This window comes from Pogona vitticeps, chromosome 1 (genome assembly GCF_051106095.1).
Source record: "Pogona vitticeps strain Pit_001003342236 chromosome 1, PviZW2.1, whole genome shotgun sequence".
NCBI classification, from domain to species: domain Eukaryota; kingdom Metazoa; phylum Chordata; class Lepidosauria; order Squamata; family Agamidae; genus Pogona; species Pogona vitticeps.
The window spans coordinates 244,700,913-244,726,402 of NC_135783.1; the positions used below are offsets into that span (position 1 = coordinate 244,700,913).

Sequence of the window (25,490 nt, forward strand, 5' to 3'; positions counted from 1 at the left end):
TATGGGCCTCCCTTGGGATGACCACGCAGAGGAGCCTCATCTGTAATGATCTCATGGAGCAGGCAGTTGACATTTGGGAGAGATGCTCCTACAGGTGACGTGGGCCCAAACTAGGGAGGGCTTTATACATAGGAGTCAAAATCTTGAACCTGATCCAGGACTCCACAGGTAACCAGTGGAGGTGAGCCAGAGCTGGTGTGATGCAATCGTATCTGTTTGCCCCAACCACCAATTTGGCCACTACGTTCTGGACCCATTAGAGTCTCTGGACCAATCTCAAAGGAAGCCCAATGTAGAGAGCATTGCAGTAGTCAATCCAGGAAATGACCAAAGCTTGCACCAGGGTCCTGAAGGAGCCCTTATCTGGGAAGGAGCAGAGTTGGGCAATCAGCATAAGCTGGTTAAAGGCCCATCTGGACATGGCTGTGATCTGGGAATCCAAGGATTTAATTATATTTTAATTATGCAAAAATTAGGGCTTTCCACTTCAGCCTCATTTTACCACCTTTCCCCCACCAATGCCCCTTGAAGCCAGAGTGACTGTTGCTGCATTGTTTTCTGTATAACTAAGGAGCTTGGAAGTGTTTTTCAGAAAGGGGGGCTCAAAGTAATCAGACAGGTTATTATGAAATTTGTGTACTTCAGATGTATTTTTCCCCCACTGTTTTTTAATAGACTAAAGAAATAATATCTCCCTCATACTCCATTCATGGTTGTTTAAATGGGTATCACAATCATACAGTCGAACCTTAAAAAACCCTAAAATTAGTAGTTTATCAAATTTTAAATTATAGAATGGTTATGGAAGAAATCAGGAAAAAAAAACCCTGTCAATATCATGCTGACTTTGTACAAATCCATAGTGGGTCACATCTGGAATACTATGTTCAGTGATTGTCTCTCCATCTAAAAAGTCATATTGTAGAGGTGGAAAAAGTCATCCAGTATCATCAAGTATCAAGGTATTGGAGTAATTCCTCAATGAAGAAAGGCTGCAATACTTGGGACTGCTTTGCTTAAAGATAAGTAAGAAGAGAGATTATGAGGGTATATAAAATTATGTATCTCATGGAGAAATGGGGTGGGCTTTCTCTCATAATACTAGAATCTAAAGAGATAAATGAAGAATGCAGGTATAAAATGAATGTTATATGTCAAATGTGCATATTGGTGTACAAAAATAGTTTTATGCAGCCTAAATCTAGCACATTACTTTAGTCTGAACCACCAATGTTTAAAGTATTTAAATAAGCTCCAGAGTATGTATAGAGTATGGGGAAAACATGTTTTCTGGATGCTACTACAGTAATTCAATAATGCCTCTTGAATTCCAGTGTTGTAGGCCTTTGCTTTTCACTGCAGTATCAGCTGTGGTGGCAGTTGTGTGCTGTCAAGTCGCCTTCAACTTATAATGGTCCTATGAATGAGAGATTTACAAAATCTCCTGTCCTCAACAGCCCTACTAAACTCTTCCAAACTCAGGGCAGTGGCCTCTTTTAGGGACTCAATCCATTTTGCGCTTGGTTTTCTTTTTCTGCTGCCTTCAACCTTTCCTAGCATATGTGGGACTAAACTGTGAAGAGTTAAGTGAGTGATTCTCCACTTCCTTGATGGGCTCCCACAGAAGAAGGAACAGTCCAAAGCGAGCAGTCCTTTCCCTCTGACAGGACAGGGTAATGAATAATTTGGTAACTTTAAATATCTTAATCTGTTGGATAACCTATTAGTTTTAAAGGGACTACAAAACGCACACTCTTTTTCTTGTGAGAAAACAGATTCTGCTGCCCCTTTAAATTTCTATCAGGAGAAAAACATTTATTTCTTTTTTTCAAGTTCTGTGTTCTGGCAGGCAAAAACGTTGCCAATCTTTTTGTACTTGTTTGTATACCTTGTCATGCAGAGCTCTAAAGCTTCATCTTATATCACCTACCTGGGAGTAAGACCTACGGAACAGACTTGCTTATGTCTGTTGCTTTGCAGTCTTAAAAATATAGCAGAGCAGTATTGAACACAGTATTGAAAAATATTGAACACAGTACAGCCAATTTCCAAGTAAACATGTGTAGGGCTAGACTCATTTTCCTGCATCTATAATGTGAATGCAAAAAGCAAAAAGTAAAAGTCTGCAGTATATATTTTATTTCTGCATGGTTCTGTGGGCTGCATTAACAACACTCACACATGCCCACAAAGGGTGAAGGAGACTCAGAGGAGCTTATGCAGAGCTAGTAGCTCCGTTCCTTGCGTGCTCTTTTTCCTCTATTTTTATGATGCTTGATTTGGATTCTGAGGCAATGTCGTCTTCTGTGTGACAGCCATACAGATTTCTGAAGAGTGTGATCATGTCCCTTCTTAGTTTTACTCTTATCTTCCCCAGGCTATGAGGCCCAGTTTCTTTCAGGCTTTCCTTACAGGGCTTGCTTCCAAATCTCTGTCTCTCTTCATTGCCCGCTACAAAACCCATTCCAACCTGCCAATGCCCTTTTTAAAGCACAGCTTCCATAAGTAGTACTCCAGGTTAGCAGACAAGAATCCAAGGGTGTCTATTAAGGTTTAGGAACATAAGAAGAGTCTGCTGGATCATATGAACGATCAATGTACCCAAGCATCCTATTCCTCAGAGCAGCTAGCCAGATACTTTGGGGAAGCCCAGCCACAAGCAGGGCATAAAGACAGCTGACTTCCCCCATTCTGTAGCCCTCAACCAGTGGCCTGAATAGCTGCACCAAAAAGAAAGGAGCACTGAACTGTTTTGGTTGAAGGAGTGGTTGGAAATTTCTGTTGGTATTGAGAGGTCATTAAGAGGCAAACTGGGACTGAGATGTAGATGTGGGGGGAAAAATGCAAATAAAATGGCTATGAGATTTCCTTCCAGATTTCCTGGCACATGTAAACAGGCTGTAAACAGGAAATATGAGCAGGTTTTCTGCATTACCTATGTAAAGAGGTACAGTATAATGTGTGAATGCAGAGGCAGGATAAGACTGCCAGGCTGATGAGCTCGAGTACTCTGATTGGAACTTGGAGGGGTGAAATTTCTCTCACCAGTTCTGGAGCTGCAGATCAGGATGATGGACTGTTGTTGGCAGGAGAAGCAAGATGAGAGCCCCCAGTTCTGGGAAGTGATGGGATTTCCCCCACCAACCGCACTCTTTCCCATTACAGACACACACATAGACACCCCCCCCCCAACCCCACTACACGCCTAGAGAGATGTTAGTTGGATGGAAAAGTGTTGGAAGGAACCAGACGTGACCTTTCCCTATGTTGGGAACAGGCACTTTCGTAACTGGACTCTGACGTCAGGAGTCTCCGTGGTTTCTTGCAAGGCCAGAAAGGTCATTTTATTGTTCTGGCCAGGCTCCCTCTCTTCCCCCACATGGAATTCCCTCCAACTACCAGCCTCACCTCTGAGTCACCACCATGTCATACTCCTTTGGATCTCTTCCCCCTCCATCCCCCCCATCCCAATCTTGCCATATCTCAACCCTCTTCAGTAGCAGCCTGTCCTTAGAAACTGTCTAGGACAACATTCAGGGACAAGGAGTTATTTCTGCCACAGACTCTACTAGAAGGTTTTCCTATAGGATTCACCCCTTCCTAGAATCAGTCCCCCCCCTTTTTTTAGAAGGACAATTTGGAAGGACTGGGGGTAGTGAAATCAGCCCCTCCCTGCATCAAGGTCTGTTTAGTCTGCGGCTCTGTAATAACCCCCCTTCCTTCGGCACCACTGTAAACATCTGTCAGGGTCAATCTATTCCAGGGCCTTGCCAGGCACAGCTTCCTTTGCCCCACCCCCCACCACATTCTCCTCTTCCCTCCCTCCTGCCTTCTGGACCAGGGTTGGACACAAAGCTAAAGGGAATTTAGGAGCCCATGTGAGGCAGTGAGGTTTCTGCCTCTTCCCTCTGTTCCTTTCCAGGTTATAGGAGAAGACCTAAGTGTGCCCTCCCAACTATTTAAAAAAATAAAATAATAACATAAGTGTACACTTGTTATGTGAGCTGGTGACTCATGGTGTGGTAATGAGCAATCAAAGCTTTTGAGTGAATGAGGCATGCTTCCCCCCCCCCCCGCCTGCCACCCCTAGGTTTTTGAAATGCTGGCTGCAGAATATTTTGGCATAGACAGTACTTTTCTGTTCTGCCTAATGGCAAGTTCTGTGTAATACAAAGCATGCAAACTCCTGCTCTGGCAGAAAAAGGTATCATCTTACCTACTTTGTAATGACAAAATATGCAATTTCCTGCAACCTACAATGCAGATGTTTACATTTAGATATAACAAATCACTGGCACATTCTTCATTATCTCTCATCAATTTCCTCCAGTGCTGATTTTTTAAAAAATGAAGATGCATTAGTAAAATTGTTTTAGGTGCTCTCAAAAAGAGCAGGCAATGTAAGGAATCAAGATAGCCCTAGCGAGCCTTGTTTTAGTCATTTTGTGACCCTGGGTGCAGTGTGACCCTGGGTGCAGCCTGTTTATGTGGGGCGGTGAGCGTAACATCATGGAGAAAATAGATCTGAGGGAGCATAATCCAGGACTTTCCCTCCACTCAGAGTCTGGATGAACTGTAATGTGACTTAATGCCCTACATTCTTAGGTTGATGAGGAAGGCTTTTGAAGAAGGCAGGATAATATTTAGATAGGCTTGGGCTCCTTGTACATGTCATTTTAAAAATTTTTTTAAAAAGCATCAGGTTCTCCAAAACCAGTCTGCAAAGAGTCATAATACACTACTCCCTTGAATTACATGGATCTGAGCAGCGCTGTTTGGGTTATGCAGGGTCCCCCCCACCATAACTCAGTCAGTCAGTCAGTCAGTCAGTCAGTCAGTCAGTCAGTCAGTCAGTCAGTCAATATTCAACAAATACTGTGCTGCTATTCACTTCCAGGGGGCATGAAGAAAGGGGTGTGTGTGTGCTCAGGCAGTGTTGCTGGCCTTGTGGCAGCCCCTGCTCTGATAGCAGCAGCCCAGTCAGTCTCCTTTCTTGTCATAGGGGCTGCACATGGTAGCTGAGGAGGGTGCTGGGGCAGGCCTGGATGTTGATGCAGATTTGAAGGGAGAGGTGTGTGTGTGTGTGTTGATCAACTTTTTCCTGCTTTGAATTTATGTTTTGAGAGGCATAAGAATTATACACAGATTTTGAACTGTACGGGGGGTGGTGGTGTCTGGAGCCCCTAACCCCAGTGTTGTTGAAGGGAGAAGTGTATTTGAAATATCCACATCCTGCGTACTCATAATAACTAAAATCAGAAGGAAGTGGAAGACTCCTGCTCCTGTTTGATGCAACTGTTGAGGGTGGGAGTTAGAGAGCCAAGGAGGAGAGAGGAAGGGATGTGGTTTGTTAAGGAGGATGCATCAGTTGCACCATGGTCCAACGGGGGGGGGGGGGAGAGGAATCGAGAGCTAACCCATTTGCTGGAACCTGTGGGCAGCAGCACCTTTTGGGGGACCTTAGATGCTGAGATTGTTGAAAGCTGCCTTGTAGATGAGAATGGGGGTGGGTGGGTTCAGGAGAGTTATTTGCATCTGTAATCCCAGGGACAGGTTTGCAGGAATCATGGGGCATAAATGGAGCTATTTACAGGGCGCTGAGGATTAGAATAGCAGGATGAGGGTGGAATCACAGAATGGAGTCAGTACTATTTTTATGGGGAGCCCTGAACTGGGACAGAATTTGGTTAGCAAGTTGGGGTTGGGACTCATTTGCAGGGAGGAGGCTGGGAGGTGTGGGCAGGGGCAGCATACAGGGCTGAAGGAAGAAGCCGGCCCATTTCCCTCACTAGAAACATTAATAGTCAATGACTTCAAGCAGCCAAATATCCCTGTGGTGTCCAGTGAGGCAGCACTTTGCAGACCATATAAAGGATTGTTTCCCCGACTTGCTACAGAGTACTGCAAAAGAAAGCTGTTCTGGACTGAGCTTGAGTCGCCCAGCAAGGTCAGGTCACAGTGCCTGCTGTGCTAGGGAATGAAGCCCAGCCCAGCACAGGCCTGGCAGACAGAGCACAGGGAGGTGCGTTGCAGCCCCACGTATGGACAGGATGCCAGGGAGCCAAAAAAGACTGTTTATTCAACTCCCTGCAGCTCTGAGCATTCAAAGGAGCCAGATGGCTCACAGTGTACATCACCAAGGTCCCAAACAAAGATAGATATCCCTAATCCACTTTAGGGCTTCTCTCATGCTGCGGAGATCTGCAGATTTCACCCACTATCATCCAATGTAGAGAACAAGGAGCTGGTTTCTCTGGCAGCGGCTGGATTTACTCTTGGGAGGATGCAGAGCAAATATCTCTTTTGTGCTTTTGCTATCATTATTAACCCTTATTTCTCTAGGGGTTTTCCAGAATGGGGCTTGCCCTCTCTGCCTTGCATTCTATGGTGGCTTGGCATTCATGTGAAAATGCCTTAACACCAAGAGCAAAATAATAAAATTAGATATTGTTTGAAAGTTCTGTTTGCCTGGGCTGGATTCATAGACTTCCAGAATACTGAATGTGGCAAAATGTTAGCCTCCTAATAGACAAGTACAGTAGATAAGAGACAATGGTACACAGGTATACACTTAACTTTATTGCCCAGGGAGCAGAGCTGGATTAACCACCAAGTAAAAGAAGCACGTGCTGAGGGCATCAACAAGGGAAGGGGGCACCACAGAGGGTTTTTTTTTCAGTGCTGGATTCACCATGGACTATGGTGCAAATGATGCATCCTCGTTAACAAACCACATCCGTCCCTCCCTCACCCTTGGCTCTCTACATCCCTCCCTCAAGACACCCAAGAAAAATGCCTCCCTGTTGTTGTTGTTTAGTCATTAAGTCATGTCCGACTCTTTGTGACCCCGTTGACCAGAGCAGGACAGGCCCTTCTGTCTTCCACTGCCTCCTGGAGTTGGGTCAAAGTCAGTGACACTGTCCAACCATCTCGTCCTCTGTCGTCCCCTTCTCCTCTTGCCCTCACACTTTCCCAACAGTTCAAACAGAACCATGTGGCTGCTGGGGAAAAATATCGGTACAACAGAGGACTGAGAAGAATCTGTATAACTGGGGTTCTTTTCTCACGTGTGACTGATGTGCAATGCCTAACCCTGTCTTTCAGACTTGGCCACTGCAGGGAGCTTTCTATAATAGATCCTAAATCTGGGTGAGCAACTTTTAAGGATGTGAAGGTCAGTTTTCCACTCCCAAAACCCACCGAGGGTCATATCAGGAAATTTTGGTGGTTTTTTTTTTTTCCAAAAAATCAAAATGAAAAGTTGCCAGAAATTCACTTCTGGTTTCATTTGTGTGAGCAGTTTGGGAATTTTAAGGGTGTGCACCGCATTTTATTGCAAGACCACAACACTTGGCAGCTTCCTGGATCGGAAAGTGACAAAATAATTTTTGCAGAATGCTTTTCACATTTCCCCTTCTTGCCTGCTGGATAGCTTAGTGGTTTAGACAGTTAACCATGCCAGGGTCATTTTCTCCTATCTCTTCTGCTTCACCTTACCATAAAGCTTACATCATCCTCACCTGACCAGATAGGCGGGATATAAATTAATTAAATAAATAAAATAAACAGAGCAGCCTTGCATACCATTTTGCATTAATCCCTGTTTGCCTACCCTTTAGCTATCTTATCTGCTTATCTATGTTAGATGTATGTATGCATGTATTTACATATAGATACATGTAGGTATGTGTGCAGATTAAATGTATATCTGTATCTACATCTTATCTCTGCACTTGCTTATATAACTGGGGATTTATGCCTCATCATTCAATAACATTCCCAGGGTGACTTGCAAAATTTCAAAGTGGAATGAAACATTTTTTTAAAAGGAACATACAAGTTATACAACAATATGATAAAAACAATAAAAATCAGTAGCAGAAGTATCATAAAAACACAACCTTGCCAAGATAAAAAGCTTCAAATCAGATTAATAATAATAATCTTAGAACTGCATAGCTGGAAGGGGACCTTATGAATCATCACGTCCAGCCTGTCAAAGAGGCACAATAGGGAATTGAGCTCCCAACCTCGATGGGTTTTGTCTTTCCTTCTGCTGAGGGTGATCTGGAGGTGGTATATCCACTCAGAGTGGGCAGGTTCATGCCATTCCAACAGCATCTACCACAAGCAGGTTCATGCTGCTCTAGCAGCATATTTTTACCCCCTAGATTTTTGCACTGTGGATAAAAACAGCAGTTGCGCTTCCCTAATTATGGCTCTACTTACGACAATTTCTCTTGATTGGAATTATGTGATAGGATCCATTCAAAGTATCATTCACTTCTGGGGAGAGAACTCTAAAATGTGAGAAATGCTATTAGCAATACTTGTCTACAGGTGCCATTTTTGCTTCCTCAATATTACAAGCTCAGCGGGGAAATGAATTCTCTTATTACTGAGACAGCGAGAGGTCCCCCAGAAAGCCTCTCCTCTGAAGCATTAGAGAAGGCCCAACGTAGCTCTGCAACAGTTTGTGACGGGACAAAATATACAAGGAGGCAAATTTGGGCATTCAGATATTAGATACAATTTCCTTTAATTGCTCAAGGCAAATATTTCCCATAATTCCAAGTGGAGAGGCAGTCTTGGACAATCATAGCCCCAGCTTTCTGCCTGGCACTGAACAGTCCAGTCCAGCACAGGTGAAAGAGACATGCCTGGATCCAGAAAACACGCTTCCTGATATTTTGGTGTGTTTGTGCAACCAAAACTCAGAGGTATGTTGGGATAATCCCATTCTGGGTGCTTATATGCAGCATTTTGGAGCACCAAAAATCCAAAACATCTTTGATATTTTCGGGTGCTTCCTCACAAGTGACATTTATAGAACTTTGGAAAATTTGTCACTTTTTGATGTTGTTAATAGAAGAGAGGTGCTTTAAACAAATTTACGTTTACACAATGTTAATACAGCATGTTTGCTTCATCTGGATGCTTGCTTCTCTATGATTTCGACTGTTCCGTGATTCAGATTTCCCACTTCTAGTTTATGGCCGCTGCTTCTCTGTGTTCCTGATTTGCAGTGCAGTGGGACAGCAGGACTTCTGCTCGCCAGCTAATGTGCTTCAGATTGTAGCCTCAGTATTGCCAGTTTTACTGAGGTGAGATCAGGCACCCCATTGCTTCCCAAACAGGGACATGCTAACAAAATCTGGATTTTGTTCTCAGTTCCTCCAGTCACTTGTGTTACATACTGTAACGTCTGGCAGTCTGATGATCTAGAAAATTCCCACACACACCCTTGTGACCCACTATATAGGAATCACCAGGCCTTGGAACTGTGTATAGAGATCCATCCAAAGCAGCTGATCTTGGCAAGGATTGGATTTGCACAAACCGATTACTCTTCCCCCCCCCCCCCCGCCGCCTTGTCCGTTTGGCATCTTCAGCCCCCTTTCAGTTGTCCCCGTTTGATTTGTAGGTCAGAAGGTGTGTGACTTGGGGAACGATGTTGTTACAGGACCCAAACAGATATTGACGATTTCCGTACATGCTTGTATTTGGCGATGCTGATGTTCTGTGGTGGAAGGAAGTACTGTAAGTGGGTGGGATTATAATGGATCTCACACGCTCGGACTGCCTGGGCCCCTCCATGTGTGGGGTGTGCGCGCGGTCCAGGCCTGCAGTGGGAACCGTGGCTTTCTATCCCTTGGATCCTGCCCCCAGGGTCCCCCCCTCCCCTCTCCAGGCTGGGCTCTTAAAGGGAAATCGTGGCGCCTGTACATGCCAAGTGACCCAGGTGAAGGAACATGTGACACCTGCTTTAATGGGCTGCCGGCTTCCTCCGCTGAATCAGGGCCAGCTCCACTCCGGCCCTGGGCCAGGCCGGCGGGGAGGGGGTCACCAGAAGGCTCGCAGTAGGGGGAGGCCGAGAGAAGTGGAGAAAAGGAGAGCCCCTGCGGCCGAGGGAGATGGGTGGAGAGCGAGAGCGAGAGAGGCGAAGGGGCGTCGTCGAGGAGGGGCTGACATCGGGTGGGTGGGAGAGGAAGGGGGCCCAAGGAAGCCCGCCACCCCATCCCTTTCCCTCTCTCCCGTTCTCCCCATGCAGCCCTGCCAGCTGGACACGCTCTTTCCATTAGGAGCTGGCAAGGCTGTGCAAACTACGCAGAGAGAGAGAGAGAGAGAGAGGATTTCATCCCTCGCTTCTTCGCCTCCTTCCGTGGCCGCCGCATGTTGCTCTAGTCCAGGCAGCTGCCCTGCCCTGCCCCTCCGCCCTCTTCCCCACCCCACTCTTCCTTCTGCGCTCGCTTGTTCTCCTGGTAATTTACCTCACAAGGTTTGTCGGGCATCAGAGTTCCCTAAGGCAACGGGCGGGCGGGCGGGGGGGGGGGGCGCTTGCGTGTTGCCATCTTCCGGGCTGCCTGTCAGTGGCGGGCAGGATGGGGGCAGGGGTGCAAAATAAACCTCACTGGGGCATAACCCCTGCGGCGGTGGGGTGGGGAGGGGAGCCGTAGATAGGGTCAGTCATGAGCAGGCAGCATAGGGCCCCTTGGTACTTAAGACATAATAAGGAGCAATAATAAGGAGAAAACAAAAGAGACTTGTGGCGCTCTAAAGACTGTCGAGTTCTGTCCGGCATAACTATCTTTTGTGGACTGAAGCATTTCATGCAATGCAGAAATTGGGCTGGGTGCCACAAGAGCTTGTGCTCAATAAAACATCTTGGTCTGTAGGATACCACAAGGCTGTCTGTTGTCTTGCAGCACAAGAGAGGGTGGGGGAGAGAATCTTATGGTGCCTTTACAGTAAGGCGTACAGTATAGGTTTATGTCAGCAGGAGCCTTTTGGGATGGCAGCCTGTTTCTTCATCTGAAGACGAAGACAGCGGATTGCAATTTCTGCGAAGGCTCTTGGTAGAATTAAAATGCTGGTTTTAAAAGTGCCACAAGGTTATGATTTGTTTTGTTACGCAGAAACAGACTAAGCATGGCTACCTATCTGAAAAAGATCCACAGTGGACAGCTTGCATGATTGTTTTACCTCTCAGAATTACCTAACAAGGAACAGGGAACCTGAGAACACTAAGAGCAGTCATTTACAGGCAACTCGTGTGCCTTGGAGTTCTTAGGCAACTTGATGTTAAACTTGGAAGTTAAACTTCCTGCCAAGCAAATGGGCATCATTGCTGCCTCAGGAAGACATATAGACTGTACAGTGCATGCTGCATATAGGACCACGAGCTCCTCACTCATGACTGTAGACATTCTCTGCGCCGAGACCGACACCTCACTGCCAACAGCACTATATCGTGCCAAATAAAATGGAATAGATCCAGAGAGTGAATGTGAAAAGACTTACGGGGTTTGATATAAACAGTGTTCCTGTGCTTATCTGTAGATATTAAAATTGGCTTGACCCACTTTTTAGTTTTTCCTAGCCCTGGGCTTTCAAGAAGTAGCCTGACACATAAATTCTGCATTTTCGAGAAGGATAGCTGTGGTGCAAATATGTTGGAGCAAAAGCAAAAATCTTTTGGCATCTTCAAGACTTAACAAATTTATTGATATAAGCATTTGTAAATATAGCTCGTTTTATTAACTGCAGAATTATTAAGTGATGGGGAAAGCTTTCTCTGCGAAACAACTGTGGCCCAAAATGATGCTAAAAGTTGGTGTTCCTACTTTGGGTAAAAATGTTAGTTCTGTTGAACCACCTATTTTAAAACCGTTCTGCAAAAAATACGTCAGCACATACCAAAGGCTGGTAGAAATACATTTCACTTGTGTATTAGATAGCTATTCTAAATACAGCTAATGTGTTTTCTGGTAGACCACATGGGGCAGAGACCTGTGATTTATTTGTGCCCTGCTAACAAAAACACCAGCTTCCAGCCAATGTAGTTACATTATCATTTCTGTCAATGACCTTAAAGTATTTGCTGTGTTGTGTTTTCCTCTTCACTTTATTTGCACTTAATGCCTCATTTCTCATCACCAACTGTTTTGCAAATACTGTGCAGTAGTCTCCAGACAGCCAGACTGAACCGCTAGGGGGGAAAATGCTGTGAAGTAACAGTAGATCAGTATCTTTATTACAAGTGAGCAAAGATCCCAAATTACAATCATGTTTTTGAGCTCACCATAATCCTTTCTCAGGCTGTGTTAAGGAAATCATCACCCAAAAAATGCAAGAGGGAGAAGGAGAGAAAGAGATTACTGTAGCCAAAAAAAGTCCCCGTCTGCAATTTCAAATCCCCGTAAAACAGAATGGCAGAAGAGTCGTGGAAAAGTATGTACTGTAATGGTTTGCACTGTCCTAAAGGACAGAGGAAGTTTCAGGATGCCCAAAAGCCTAGTGGTATAAAATGACTTCTCCTTTAGAAAACGAAATACCAGATAAAAGACATGGAAAAATGTCCTTGGTATATCTTCAGCAAGAGATAGTGAAGCACTCATATTCCTAATTGTTGTTACAACTCAATTTGGAAGCATATCCAGTGTTGCAATATCCTTACAGGCCAGGATAGCAAGCGCAGAAAATATTAACTTGGGCTTTGGCATTGAGAAACTCCATAAAAGAATTGCGGAGAGTGGGATTTAGAGTTGCCTAGTTTCAGGACTATCAGGTAATGGAGTAGGACTCAGGAGACCTGGGTTAGATTTCCTGGCTCTGCCATGGAAACTCATGAGGGGAGTGGAATTGATAAAGTCATTCCTTAATTAACTCACCTTGAAATCTGATTAAAGCCACTTTAAGTCAGTTCTGACTTGACAGCAAGTAACAAGAGTTTCAGGATACCGGCTGGAGTCTCAGCGGCTTGCTGCGCTTTTCCAAGTTGACAGGTGGTGAGACGAATCTCAGGGTGAAAGGTGCTGAGGGAGGAAAATGTTTGCTTTTTGTTTGTGCAGTGGCATTAAAACCCACAGACCTATCTCTTTGTGCATAAAGCTCTTTTCATGTGTGTTGCACTCGGGCACACCAAAAAAACAAGAGTGAAGCAAGTGAACTCATTAGAGAGCTAATGGGTACATGCACTTGAGACACTGTTTCATTTGGACTTATACAAGAAGGGGAACGCCAGAATCACAACTCATGAGCCTTCTTCTTGCGTAGGACCTGTCAACAATAATACAGAGACAAGCTGGGGAGCCTTCCACAAATCCCCAACAGCAGCATAGAATCTGGAAAAACGATGTCCACTGTGTATGCTGTAAGGCAATGCAGAATGGAAGCCATGGAACAAATGGTGGTAGCCATTTCAGAGGCTGGGTATATTCTGTGCTTGACTGGCCCCTATTTGGTTTGGCTTGGCTAGGTTTGATTTCCTGGTTCTGGGTTGCCATATTACCTGATGGGAAACCTTGACGTCTGAGCGTTCAGCCTGGAGGCAGGCGGTGCATCATGGCCTGTCCCAATTTAAAGAGACACTTGTACAGCAGACCGAGGCAAAGAGGCAGTCCCGAAACAAGCAAAACCAGGGAGCTGGACAGGGGACAGATTGGATTTGTCTCCAGTGTGGAAGGGATTGTCACTCTCGAATTGGCCTTCTCAGCCACACAAGACACTGTTCCAAGACCTTCATACAGAGCACGATACCATAGTCTCTTGAGACTGAAGGATGCCTACAATGATTAGTTTTGAAATAACAAACACTGATTAGTTTGGTTTTACTTGGATTTTGGGCCAATTTACCCAGATTCCCTTCCTGTTAGAAAAAGAAAGTGCCCCAGTGCTTGCTTGTTCCAGCTGGCCTTACCCCAGTCAAAAAAAAAAAAAAAAAAGAAAAAAGAAAAAGAAAAGAAAAGAAAAGAAAAGAAAAGAAAGGGGTGGGGATGGCACTTCATTACCTTCTCATTTTCTTAGCAAAATAACATGGCATGTGAAGCCATATATTAAAAGCTGCAAAACAGTTAGTCTTTCCTGTTCTACAATCCTAATTATCCCATTGCCGTTGATAGTGCATGCTTGGACTTCTGGGAACTCAACTCCAAACCTGTGGAAGACCCACAGTTTTACAACCCAGTTACAGACACATGGTGTGAAACAAGACAAGTGGGAATTGCAGTTGTTTATGCATGTGGGAAACACCACCACCCCCAAATATGTGGAACAAGGAATCTTGGACAGTTTTCCAGAACACCCAATGACTCTTTTATCTGCCATTGGCAAAATCATGTTCATTTAATGCTGAACAGAGCTCTGAGCCTAAGTCTATGCCTTACGATTACCGCCCTAAGTGCCTTTCACTTCCAACCACTACTGACTTTTCTTCTGTAGCTCAGTGGCGGGGGGGGGTGCATTTTAGAAGCAAGAGACATTGAGTTTGATCACAGCTGCTACCATGATAGGTTCCAGATGTTCCTGGTTTTATTAACATATACAGAGAAGTCACTTCCCATACTAGTGTAATTCAAGCACATCTTAGGGGCAAGGCAGCTAGCTGATCAATTAGGGATCCTTTCAGTTGTTCCTTAGCTCTGTAGTAGATACAGTATTAGAGTTACAGATACTGAGTTCTTACGCAAGTTTATATATTTATTGATACTGCTCATAAGGCCATGTTATTTGAACAAAACAACATTTCACTCAGCCCAGTAGCCACAATTATTTGAAATAGTTAGAGATTCTGTATACCTCAGTTCAGTCATCAATCTAAATGGAGGTTCCTCAGCCATGGAATCAGAAGAAGATTGAGACTAGGATGGGCACCAATTAGAAAAGCGTATCCAGTGTAAGGGATGTGTCACTGGAGACAAAAACCAAGCACATCCACATTCTTGTATGTGAAAGCTGGATGTGAAAGCTGGACAGTAAAGAAAGCTGACAGGCAAAAAATTGATTTGTTTGAAATGTAGTGCTGGAAGAGCAGAACTTCGCATATAGCCTGGACTATAAGAAAGATTAACCGGTGGCGCCTACATCAAATCAAGTCTGAACTATCTCTGGAGACAATGTTAGCCAGTCCAATGTTATAGTGGTCCACTGACCCATTCCCATTCAACTTACAAAGATGAGGAGGAAATTCATTTAATATGGAAGGATCTGAGTTTTATACAGTAGCAAGGATGGACATTTGTGGGCTGTTTTTTAAAAGATATTTGAACATACTGATCCAGCAACCTGGGGCTGAAGCAAAAGACATACATTAGGTTTTAAGACTTCTGAGTCCAGGAATGTGTTTTTTCATGCCTGAACTTAACGGAGCTCACAGCCCTCCTTCCTTCCACAAATCCACTTCTAGCTGCTTAAGCTCTCTTGATTCCACCATATAATTTGGGTGGAGAGGCACTTTGCTGCTATTGTTAAACAGTTGGGAGATGGAATCCTTGCCACTCAGCTAGAGTTGATTACCTGGCTGCAGAGCCAGAAGTCAGGAGTTTGATTCCCCACTGTGCCTCTCAGGAGGGCAGCCAGCCTGTGTAGTCTTGGGCAATCTGCCCCATCCTGCCCTCAATTGAAGTAGTAAATACTCCATGCCTAGAAACATTGGAAGATATTGCCATGAATAGTAATCAACTTTATGATATCATTGTCGTTGTAGTCGTCATCATCATAGACATCTTATTTCTCAGCATTGCTGATGTAGGGGGCAGAAGCAAGGGTGAAGCGTAAAAATGAGGAGTCGTGTCCTAAACGCTTATGGGTGTGGTGACACATTTGCAAAATCACTGATTTTTCAATTTCAGGAAGCAAATTTGCAGCTATCGATAAGTGTTTTAAATCAGCAACCAAAGATTTTGGAATGACTCCTGGTGTTGAATCATTAAAATCATAATCTTAGAACTGCAAAGCTGGAAGGGACTCTATGGATCATGGGGAATTGAACTCTGGCTATGGGTTAATTAGTATTAGTTAATTAGTATTATATAACAACAACAAAACTTGTAACTGTTATATAATACCAGTCAATGTTTTTATAATTTTGATTATAAATAATAATTATAAAAACATTGACTAGCATTATATAAGTTATGAGTTTTAACCAAAAAGTATCTTCAATATCAGTGAAGTATGTATGCTGTTCCTAATATTACTGTTTTTTGTAGCTCTGATGGTGTTTATTTCTGAGAACTGCAACTGATTATAATACTGTTTGAAATTTCTTGATATTATTCCCAAAGCCCCAATGACTATGGGGCCACTGAAGTGTGTTTCATCCACGTGAGATATTTCGATTGCCAGATCTCTGTATTTTGTTAGTTTTTCTAATTCTCTATTTTCAGCTCTGGCATCCCATGCAATGTCAATGATCCAGACATTTCTCTGTTCTGTGTCTGGTGTGTTATATTCCAGGTGTTGGTTTGGATTTGGAAATCTCACAAGATCTTGACTTCATCATTTTCTGACACCTTCTCTACCTGATGCTCCTATGAGCTTTTAGAGACGGGCAAGTTATAGTTTTTGCATAACAACCAGTGCACTAATTTTGCCACTCTGTCATATTAGATTTTGTAATCTGTTTCTGCAACCTTTGGGCATTCACAGATGCGGCATGACACTGTTTGCTGTTGGCACTAATTCCTTGGACCATAGCTTTCATCACATTGGTTTGGAGTGCTTGTTCTTGTGAAGCAAAAATCAAGCCTTCGGTTTCTTTCTTAATGTTTGCCAGTTTTAGCCATGCCCATGTTGAATTATGATCATGCTTTCCATCAATATTTCTCTGGTGTCATCTATGTAGTGGTTTATTTTTCCATCTGTTTAATTTATTTTCAAATGGTTGTTTCTTTTATTGAGCCTTTGTTCTGTTGTTTTCAAAATATTCTCCATTTTCACCTCCAAAGTAATTTTTCTCTGCTTGCACTGATACAATCATTTAGGCTTCATTTTGCTCCTCTACTACCTGCTGTATTTGCAATAATCCATGGCCTCAAATTTTTCACGGTAAATTTAATCTGTCCACATCACTTTTTGGATATAGTGTGCAATGCACGTTATTAATTTCTGTGTTTTTCAATCCAGTTCTTCTAATTCATTTTGGGTCCAGTCTATTCCAGCTGGGTATCTAATTACTGGAACTGCCCATGTGTTTATGGCTTTAATTGTAGTTCCACCATTTAATTTTGATTTTAAGATTTTCCACAGTCTTTTGATATATTCCCTTTCTGCCAGTTCTTTAACTTTTGTGTGTGGGATGTTATCTGTTTCTAGTATTCCAAGGTATTTATAGTTTTCATCACTTGATAGTGATTTTATAATATTGCCATTTTAACTCAATTTCTTTGGTTTTTGGATCTTGCCATGGTGTATAGACAGAACTACACATTTGTCAATTCCAAATTTTATTTGAATATCTTCACTAAATATTTGCACTGTGTTTAGCAATAATTCTATCTTAGTGGAATTTTTTGCATATAGTTTTAGGTCATCCATGTATGATGGTAATTTTTTTTCTTGCTTTTTCTGAAATATTGCAGCCCAATCCAGTTTTATTTAAAATTATTGACATGGATATTAATGAGATACTAAACAGCACTGGTGGCAAAGAATCCCCTTAAAATATTTCTCTTTTAATGCTAACTTTATTCACCATAGGCCATTAAGACAGTTTTCCATTTTTACACGTATTTCTTGAGGAACTTCTGAATATTTTTACTAATCCCCCCAAAATTCAGGCAGGTATTAATGCAGCTGTGTGGCAATGAGTCAATTGCCTTTTGATAGTTTATCCAGCCCATGTTAAGATTTGTTTTTCATCTTTTTGCATTCTTTAGTATCATTTTATCAATAAACATCTGATCTTTTGTGCCTCTTGACTTTTAAAAGTTCAGTTGGGCATAGGGAAATTTTAAATAAAAGTATTATATATTGATCTTGCAAGTATTCCCTTTGAGGAGTTATGAACATCATTGGGAGGTGTGTAAGTGGTAAGTGATTACTGGTTCATCAGCCTTTGAATGATCTTTTATTATCAGAAATGTGTGGCTTGTTGTCATTCAATCTTCACTGTACAATTTTGAAGTGATTAAATTCCACTACTATAGATTGATGGAAACTTGTTAAATGCTTTAACCAAAATCCATGCAGCTCAGCTGAACCAGGTGCACTCCAATTTTTTCACAGACTTTACTTGTCTCTTAATCATTTCAGTTGTTATTACACTATCATCTATATGTTTTTCTTGAGTTTCTTTACAAATGTCTTTAATTCATGAGATGTTTTTGTTATGGCTGGTTGGACTTTCCCAAATTTATTTCCAAAATTTTAGAGCATCATCTTTATATGAGACTAATTTCTTTTGCTCTGCATTTTTCCTAGTGATTTATAGAACAATCAATTGTTATTTCAAAATTACGTGTTTTCTCTATATGGTTTCAAGTATTCATCATATCTTTCAATTTTCTTTGCTGTAGCTGTTACCCATTGTTTTAATTCTTCCATAATTTAAACAACTGTTTTCTAGGTCATATATTCTGCACAGTTTGGTTTTTACTTTTTCATTTTTAAGTTTTGAATCTTTCAAGTGTTTTGCTAATGTCTCCATTTAATTTTTTGTTTGTTTGTTTCCCAGCTAAATTTTCCATTTTCGAGTGCCAGGTGTTTTCTGGGTTTGTAACTAAATTTAGCTTGTAACTAAGTTCCATGGTAATTATGGTAGCTGTGCTATACATGAGCTGGTTTATTTCCTATGGTGTGTTGCTTGGGATTGTTCTCATTATTATATTTGCACCTCTTAGTAGATCTTTTACTGGTTTACTTTGTAATTGGCACACTATTTTTGCTATTTTTCCCCTCAGTGATGTCTGCAATTTTGTCAGCTCATAATTCCTCGGTTGTTCCATAAGCTGTTCTCTATTGATACATTTTCCTCCACTATAGTGTCTACTTCTACTCTTCATTTGTCTTCCATACTGTGATCATTGTTTTGTGTTGATTTTTCTTTTGCCACCTTTTCTAGTTCTTGAAATTCCAGTCCTAAAAACACTTTACTCCGAATGATAAACTTTCTCTGGTCCATTAATTGTTGTTCAGTTATGTCACTATTTGGGCATTTCCTTTTCAAAATTTCAATCATTCTTTTTTTGAAAACCATAAGCTGTTGGGTTTGCCTCATAATAGCATTTCATAATTTCTCAATTTTTGGCAGGAGTCCAAGTTTTGCATTTATGTTGTTCCAATAGCTTTGCAACAGCCTGCCCTGGTTCCTTGACAATGCTGAGAGCCCTGTAGCCCATTTGTCATCAGATGTCCAGGGGCATCTCACATGGTCCTTGTTGACCTGGGTGACAACTGATCTAGTTTAGATTTCTGTTTATTTCTTCATCATAATTGACGGTTGATGCACACAGTTAGTCTGGCTTGCAAAACCCTTCAGGTAGTGACTCTACCACAAGCATAGCTTTCAGCCTCACTGAAGCACGCAAGCCCCTCCGCCTCAACAAGGCCTGTGTCCATGGAGGTAATTCTTCTTCTTCTTCTTTTTAAATCATTAATTAAAAATGAAGTGGTTAGTTGCTTTTATTTTACTTCTCTGGGATTTGTAGGCACGTGGTGCAATTGCCAATATCTCCCCTCCCCTTCCCCTGTAATGCAGCCAGCCCTGTGGCGCTGCCCACTTACCTGTGAGGTCTAACTTACCGCAGACTTATGGCTGGTCTACACAACCAGCAAATTACATTGCCAGACATCCTGAACTTCATTGTTTCAAGGAATCACTTTAGTGAATATTTCAATAGGAGGAAATGCTGTTGATTGCCACAGACATTAATTCTGTGTTGTTATAAATAGGAAAGAATTGTAAGATCAATACACTGTATGAATTTCTGGGAATGAAACCTTTTCCCATAATTTCTGCTGACCTAAGCAAAGGAAAGAGTAGAAAAGATGGGGACCATGGGGTGCCCTTACCATCTGGAAGAGTGAGGCAAATGCCTCAGGTTATTAAAGGCAGCAATAGCAGCTCAGCAGTCATTCCCCTCTGTTGGAGGATACAAATGTTTATTTGCATGTATCCACCTTTGTCTGCTGCCCACTAATAAGATGGAGAATGATTCCTTCTCTCTGGTGTTTGACGAAGGTTCAGCTGCCAATCCAGTTGGTTTTGGTATGTGGGATGACAGGAGAGGGACGTCTTTTCTTTAGTGTTAGGGAATAAGCTATCTTGGACCAGTCCTGAGCAAGAACGTCCTTCCTTCATAAAATGATGAAATTAATATGAAAAAACTAATAGGGAGGGGAAGGAAGGAAGGAGTTATATAATCAAGTTTCAAAAGGAAAACCATGGTTCCTGCAAGCTGGGATGCTGTGGTATGAAGAAAAAACAGGAGACTTTCTGGAGCGGTTTACTATTTGGTCAGAGGAAACACAACAGATTAAATGATTCCCACCTGCAGTGTGCTAAATTCATATTAAATTGGAGGTAGCCAGCCAGCCCAGCATTGACCCTCTATCCATCCTAAATTCAAAATGCTGGAGCAGCCTATCCATATTAACAATGTCTCAGTTTAAACCTCTTTTTCTTTCTGTACCCCATAGTATTTTGTCTCTTAACAGGCATTTCTGAATTCTTCTCTCTGTCATGCCAACCCTATGTCCTCCCCACTCCGTAGTGCCCAGTCGTTTCTCTCTGAACACTGCAGCACATGCAGTGGGATTCAGTGACTAAACTGAGATGAATCATTGTTTTTGTTGTTCACCTTTTTAAATTATTGTTCGTTGCCTTGCATGTTTCTATCAAAAAGCAGAAGGGGAAAAACCATCTTGTTATAGTTCTAGCCCTTGCTCTCCTTCTTTTTCTATAATATGCTGAGTTGAAATGGTAGCAAAAAGGCTTTTCATTGCTTGGTAAAGGTAAAGGTAAAGGTTCCCCTTGACAATTTTTGTCCAGTCATGTCCGACTCTAGGGGGCGGTGCTCATCCCCGTTTCCAAGCCATAGAGCCAGCGTTTTGTCCAAAAACAATCTTCCGTGGTCACATGGCCAGTGCGACTTAGACACGGAACACTGTTACCTTCCCACTGAGGTGGTCCCTATTTATCTACTTGCATTTGCATGCTTTTGAACCGCTAGGTTGGCGGGAGCTGGGACAAGCAACGGGCGCTCACTCCATTGTGTGGATTCGATCTTACGACTGCTTGGTCTTCTGACCCTGCAGCACAGGCTTCTGCAGTTTAGCCCGCAGCGCCACCACGTCCCCACTTAATACTCCTTGATTATTAAAATATGAAAATGGCTGTCCGAGAGCACCCTGCTGTAGGCATAATCGTTGCTGAGAGGCACACATCTTAAAAGCTGAATGCAGACTCTTCTCTCTGGATGTTGCTATAACTAATATATTGACGTCTCCTACATTTTATTTCTGATATCCCTTTCTGTCCTAATTGGAGAAATATAGGACAACAGGGCAGAACACAATGCAGTCTATACTTTATGGGATATAGTTTGGCCTATGAATGTTATACATGAAGCTAATTTATAAAAAGGAATCTAAGTGGCCTTTCCTAGTGGTAAATGGCACCAAACCCAACACACCCCATGATCTTATTTAAGGTCCAAACTGCTTGTCCAATTCTTGGAAGGGAACTCTATCAACCATTTCTTATTTTTACTAATAAAATTTCTGTTCCTGCTCAATCCCATAGGCATACATCCATAAACTCCTGACACAAGACTGCAAACAATGCACAGTACAACGTTGAACTTGACTATTAGGTTATGTTTCTGAGAAAGCAACAGGGAGTCATTGTGTAACGTAGAAGCTGCTGAGAGCAAAAGAGCCATATGGCTCGATGGGTGAAAGTCTATAAAAAGTTCTTGCGGACACCTGATTCAGGTGGGTTTTGTATATAGATACCCCACTGACAGTTGCACAGCAAAGACCAGCAGTTGTGTGGTTTGTGATATTAGGCTGTAAAGCAAAAGACATAACACCAGCTTTCCGGTATTGCTACTGACCCAGTAGTACTCTGCAGGAGTGGCTTTTCTCAGAGGGTATTAGCAAATTTCAGGAAACAGTTTCCCCTCCGCAACTTATCCACAAAAGGATGTGATGCCTGTGAAAAGGCATGCACACAACTCCTTTATCGGCAACATAAACATGCCAGAAAAATCAAGCACACATCTATGCTTGCAGAATATGCAAGAACATGAATTACGACCCCTGTCTTCTGCATCTGTCCTTTGCTGATGTAGAACAAGACAGGAAATCTGCGGTTGAGGTTCACGCTGATGTTGTCTTGCATCTGGCACACAGTTACATGGTATTTCGAAGTAAGACCTACTATCCTTTATCACTAATCATTCCCACCTCCACTGTCAAGATACATTCTGAAACCCAAGAAGACACCAAGGGAAACAGTGGTGAAGGGAAGGAGAAAAGCAAAGTACTGTAGATTTAACTATGCCTAGGGGTTTGGTATATGATAACCACTCGTGTTCTAATTTCATCTCACTTCCAACTGCTTTCCATTAACCTGTCTCTTACCTATTATGCTGCATGTAGGTTGTGTCAGTTCTCTCCCTCCATATTTTATTTGATTTTGGGATCTGCCTATCTCTAGTAGATTTGTGTTAGTGAATAATGAATACAGGTAGCAGTGTAGCATACCACATACGTTTGCCAAATGTATGACAACATCAGCATGGAGCCTGACCTTTCTACTTCCTGGCTTGTTATAGCTTGGGAAAGAAAAGGGGAAAAGTTAACATGCTTATGATTCACATTAAATTTGCCTCTTCTCTGAAATCACTTCTTTGTATTTCTGGAGCTGAAGCTGATCACAGAACTAAATATTGCTGGCATCCAAGATGCAAAGCTCACAAAGCTATCATGATTGTCAATCAAAATGAAGTTAGCATATATCATTAGCATGCAGGTAGTTGAAAGGAGATGTTTCTCCAAATTGGAGTGGGAGGGGACATTTTTTAAAAGTAAATGAGACTGGCAATCCATTGGTATCTGTAAAGCTCTCCTGCAGCACCACAATTTCAAACAAAACAACTTTTTCTCTGTCAGTTTTCTTCACTATCCAACTTTCACATCCTTATGTAGCAACTGGTAATAACACAGAGTTTATTATTTTCACCTTAGTCTCCTATGATATATCCTTGACATATCTTTGATACTTCCTTCATGGCTGGCCTTCTAATTTCTTGGCTGCAGCAAAAGACAATATTTATTCATTTATTTGTTTATTTGTTTTTTTAATTTTGTTTTTTTTTACCCTACCTTTCTCCTTAAAAAGAACCCAAGGCAGCTTACATAGTTAAAACACAGTATTTAAAGCAACAATGGTGAATATACAAATACAAAGAGAATCAAACAATAACATACTAAAAAACATAAACAACACCAAATCACCATCAAAGCAGTAAGATACAACAATTCATTAAAAACATAGCAGCAAGAGTTGTGTAGTTCTTCTGTAGTTATGCCTTTTGTTTTCCTAATGTTCAAATGAAGTCCTGCTTTTGCACTTTCTCATTTCACCTTCATCTTGAGTAATTTCAAGTTATTGCTCCTTTCTGCCAATAATATTATGTCCTCTGCATATCTTAAATTATTGATTTTTTTTACCAATATTTATTCCTCCTTCAACTGAATATAATCCAGCTTTCCATATGATATTAAGAGAAAGTTGGATTGTCATCTGTCAGATATACTTTGATTTGGATTCCTGCACTGAGCAGCGTATTGAATTTGATGGGCTTATAGATCCCTTCCAATTCCATTATTCTGAGGCTGCAGTACTTTGGCCATCTCATGAGAAGAGAAGACTCCCTGGAAAAAACACTGATGTTGGGAAAGTGTGAAGGCAGGAGGAGAAGGGGACGACAGAGGATGAGATGGTTGGACAGTGTCATCGAAGCGACCAACATGAATTTAACCCAACTCTGGGAGGCAGTGGAAGACAGGAGGGCCTGGTGTGCTCTGGTCCATGGGGTCACAAAGAGTCGGACACGACTAAACGACTAAACAACAAATTCCATTATTCTGTGATTCTATGTTCTACATACAGGTTGAACAGACAGAAGGATAAAATACACTATTGTCTGGCATCTTCGCTTATGGGAAACTCGTTTTTCCATATTTTGTTCTAACATTAATTTTTTTCCCCTGAGTATACGTTATGCAATAGGGCAGTTCAATGTTGGGGCCATTTCTTTTAAAGCTATCCATAGCTTCTCTCAAAAAATATTTAAAGTTTATCGGAGAAAAGAACAATGGATGAAAATTGGAAATTGCCCGTGCTGAAAATGTCTTCTGACCACGGCAACTTTTGATAAATAAAGATTTCCTTGTAGTGTCCTCTGGCTCTTAAGGCTTCCATGTGATTGCAAAAGTTTGGAAAATCTGTAGGACAGAAGAGAGCAGTTTTTAATTACTTTAAATAACTCTCTGCTGGAGATATTCTCACCCTTGGATTTCAGCCAATATATTTGCAGCATTCAGGAAGAATAGTGCATTTGGTGAAGGATACTCTTAAGGAAAGAATAATTACTGGGAATATATGTGTTTATGTTGCGGACAATTTCTGTAACAACATTTAAATTAGAGATCTACGATTTCTATGTGTATATGAATGGTTATGCTTGTTTATATTTTGTTCTCTGTTCCTGAGGACTTTGTGTGTTTGTGTGGGTGGGTAGGAGCACACTGTGGTTCTCCTACACTGATGATAGAGGGCTTTAGAAAAAAACTGTTTGCATTGCTGCTAGCCTGCTTCTAAATGAAAATTCTAGGCTACTTGGCTAGGTTGCAAAGATGTCCATCAAGGTTAGAGTCTAAAGATCTGTGGCTCTCAACATTAGAGGCAGGCTGCACGGCTGCTTTGGTTCCTGGGCCCATCTCTGTGTGCTTTGAAGAGCACTGTGTGGGCTTAGAATGACAATGGATATAATACAAAAAGATACCTTGAAATATATCCCCCAGCCGCAGGATGAGTTTAGCTTCCTTGTAGCCTCACAACTAGAAAAAACAGCCGGAGGTATCTGCAAGTTGTGCTGGCTCAGCTGTCACTTGTTATCCTTCCCCACCTGCTTCACGAAGTTGTCCCTGCTTTTTAAAACCTCTTTTGAAAGTACTGCAGGAGTTTTAATGCCTTGATCATTGCCCCAAGGACGGATATTAAAATCAAGAGTCGCTCCAGGCATTGGGAGTTGGAGAAGTATGTGTTGCAATGACATCACAAGTTCTAGCCAATTGGCTCCAAGCACAGCAAGCTTCTGGTTCAAACTTGGTAGAACTTCATTTGCCTGGCCTCCCACAACACCCCATTCAGTCTTTGGGACAACAACTCCCAGAACACCCTGCGGCCAGCATGGTAGGTGGCAATGGTTGGGCTAAACATTTGGGAGTTGTCATCCAACAAAGTAATTTCTCTGAGCTCTATTTAAGACACCGGAGAGCAGCTTTAACCAGATCTTTCAGGGGGAGCAGCGCTCAGCCTCTGAGATTCTTAGGGGACCACAAAGGCAGTCAGAACTACAAAACAAATTTAAAAAACCAGTCAGACATGAAACTGGAAATGTCTAGAAGCCCCCATCCAGTTTAGGGGAAAAAGTTTTTTTGTTAAATAGCCCAGCATCAGGGGGAGAAGGGCCCCCCTG

General features: G+C 42.2%; 1 protein-coding gene across 3 annotated transcripts in view; it reads left to right on the plus strand.

The window, feature by feature from the left end:
* CLCF1 (cardiotrophin like cytokine factor 1) overlaps positions 1–25,490 on the plus strand; it is a 65,386-nt gene that overhangs the window by 20,325 nt on the left and 19,571 nt on the right. Inside the window, exon 1 of one of the 3 annotated variants that reach the window (XM_072985385.2) lies at positions 20,964–25,204. The exons of the other annotated variants lie outside the window; for them this stretch is intronic. Coding sequence (XP_072841486.2) covers positions 25,051–25,204 — 154 coding nt within the window. The 5' untranslated portion in view covers positions 20,964–25,050. Of the gene's footprint in view, positions 1–20,963; positions 25,205–25,490 lie in introns of those variants that run through there. 3 annotated transcript variants of the gene reach the window in all.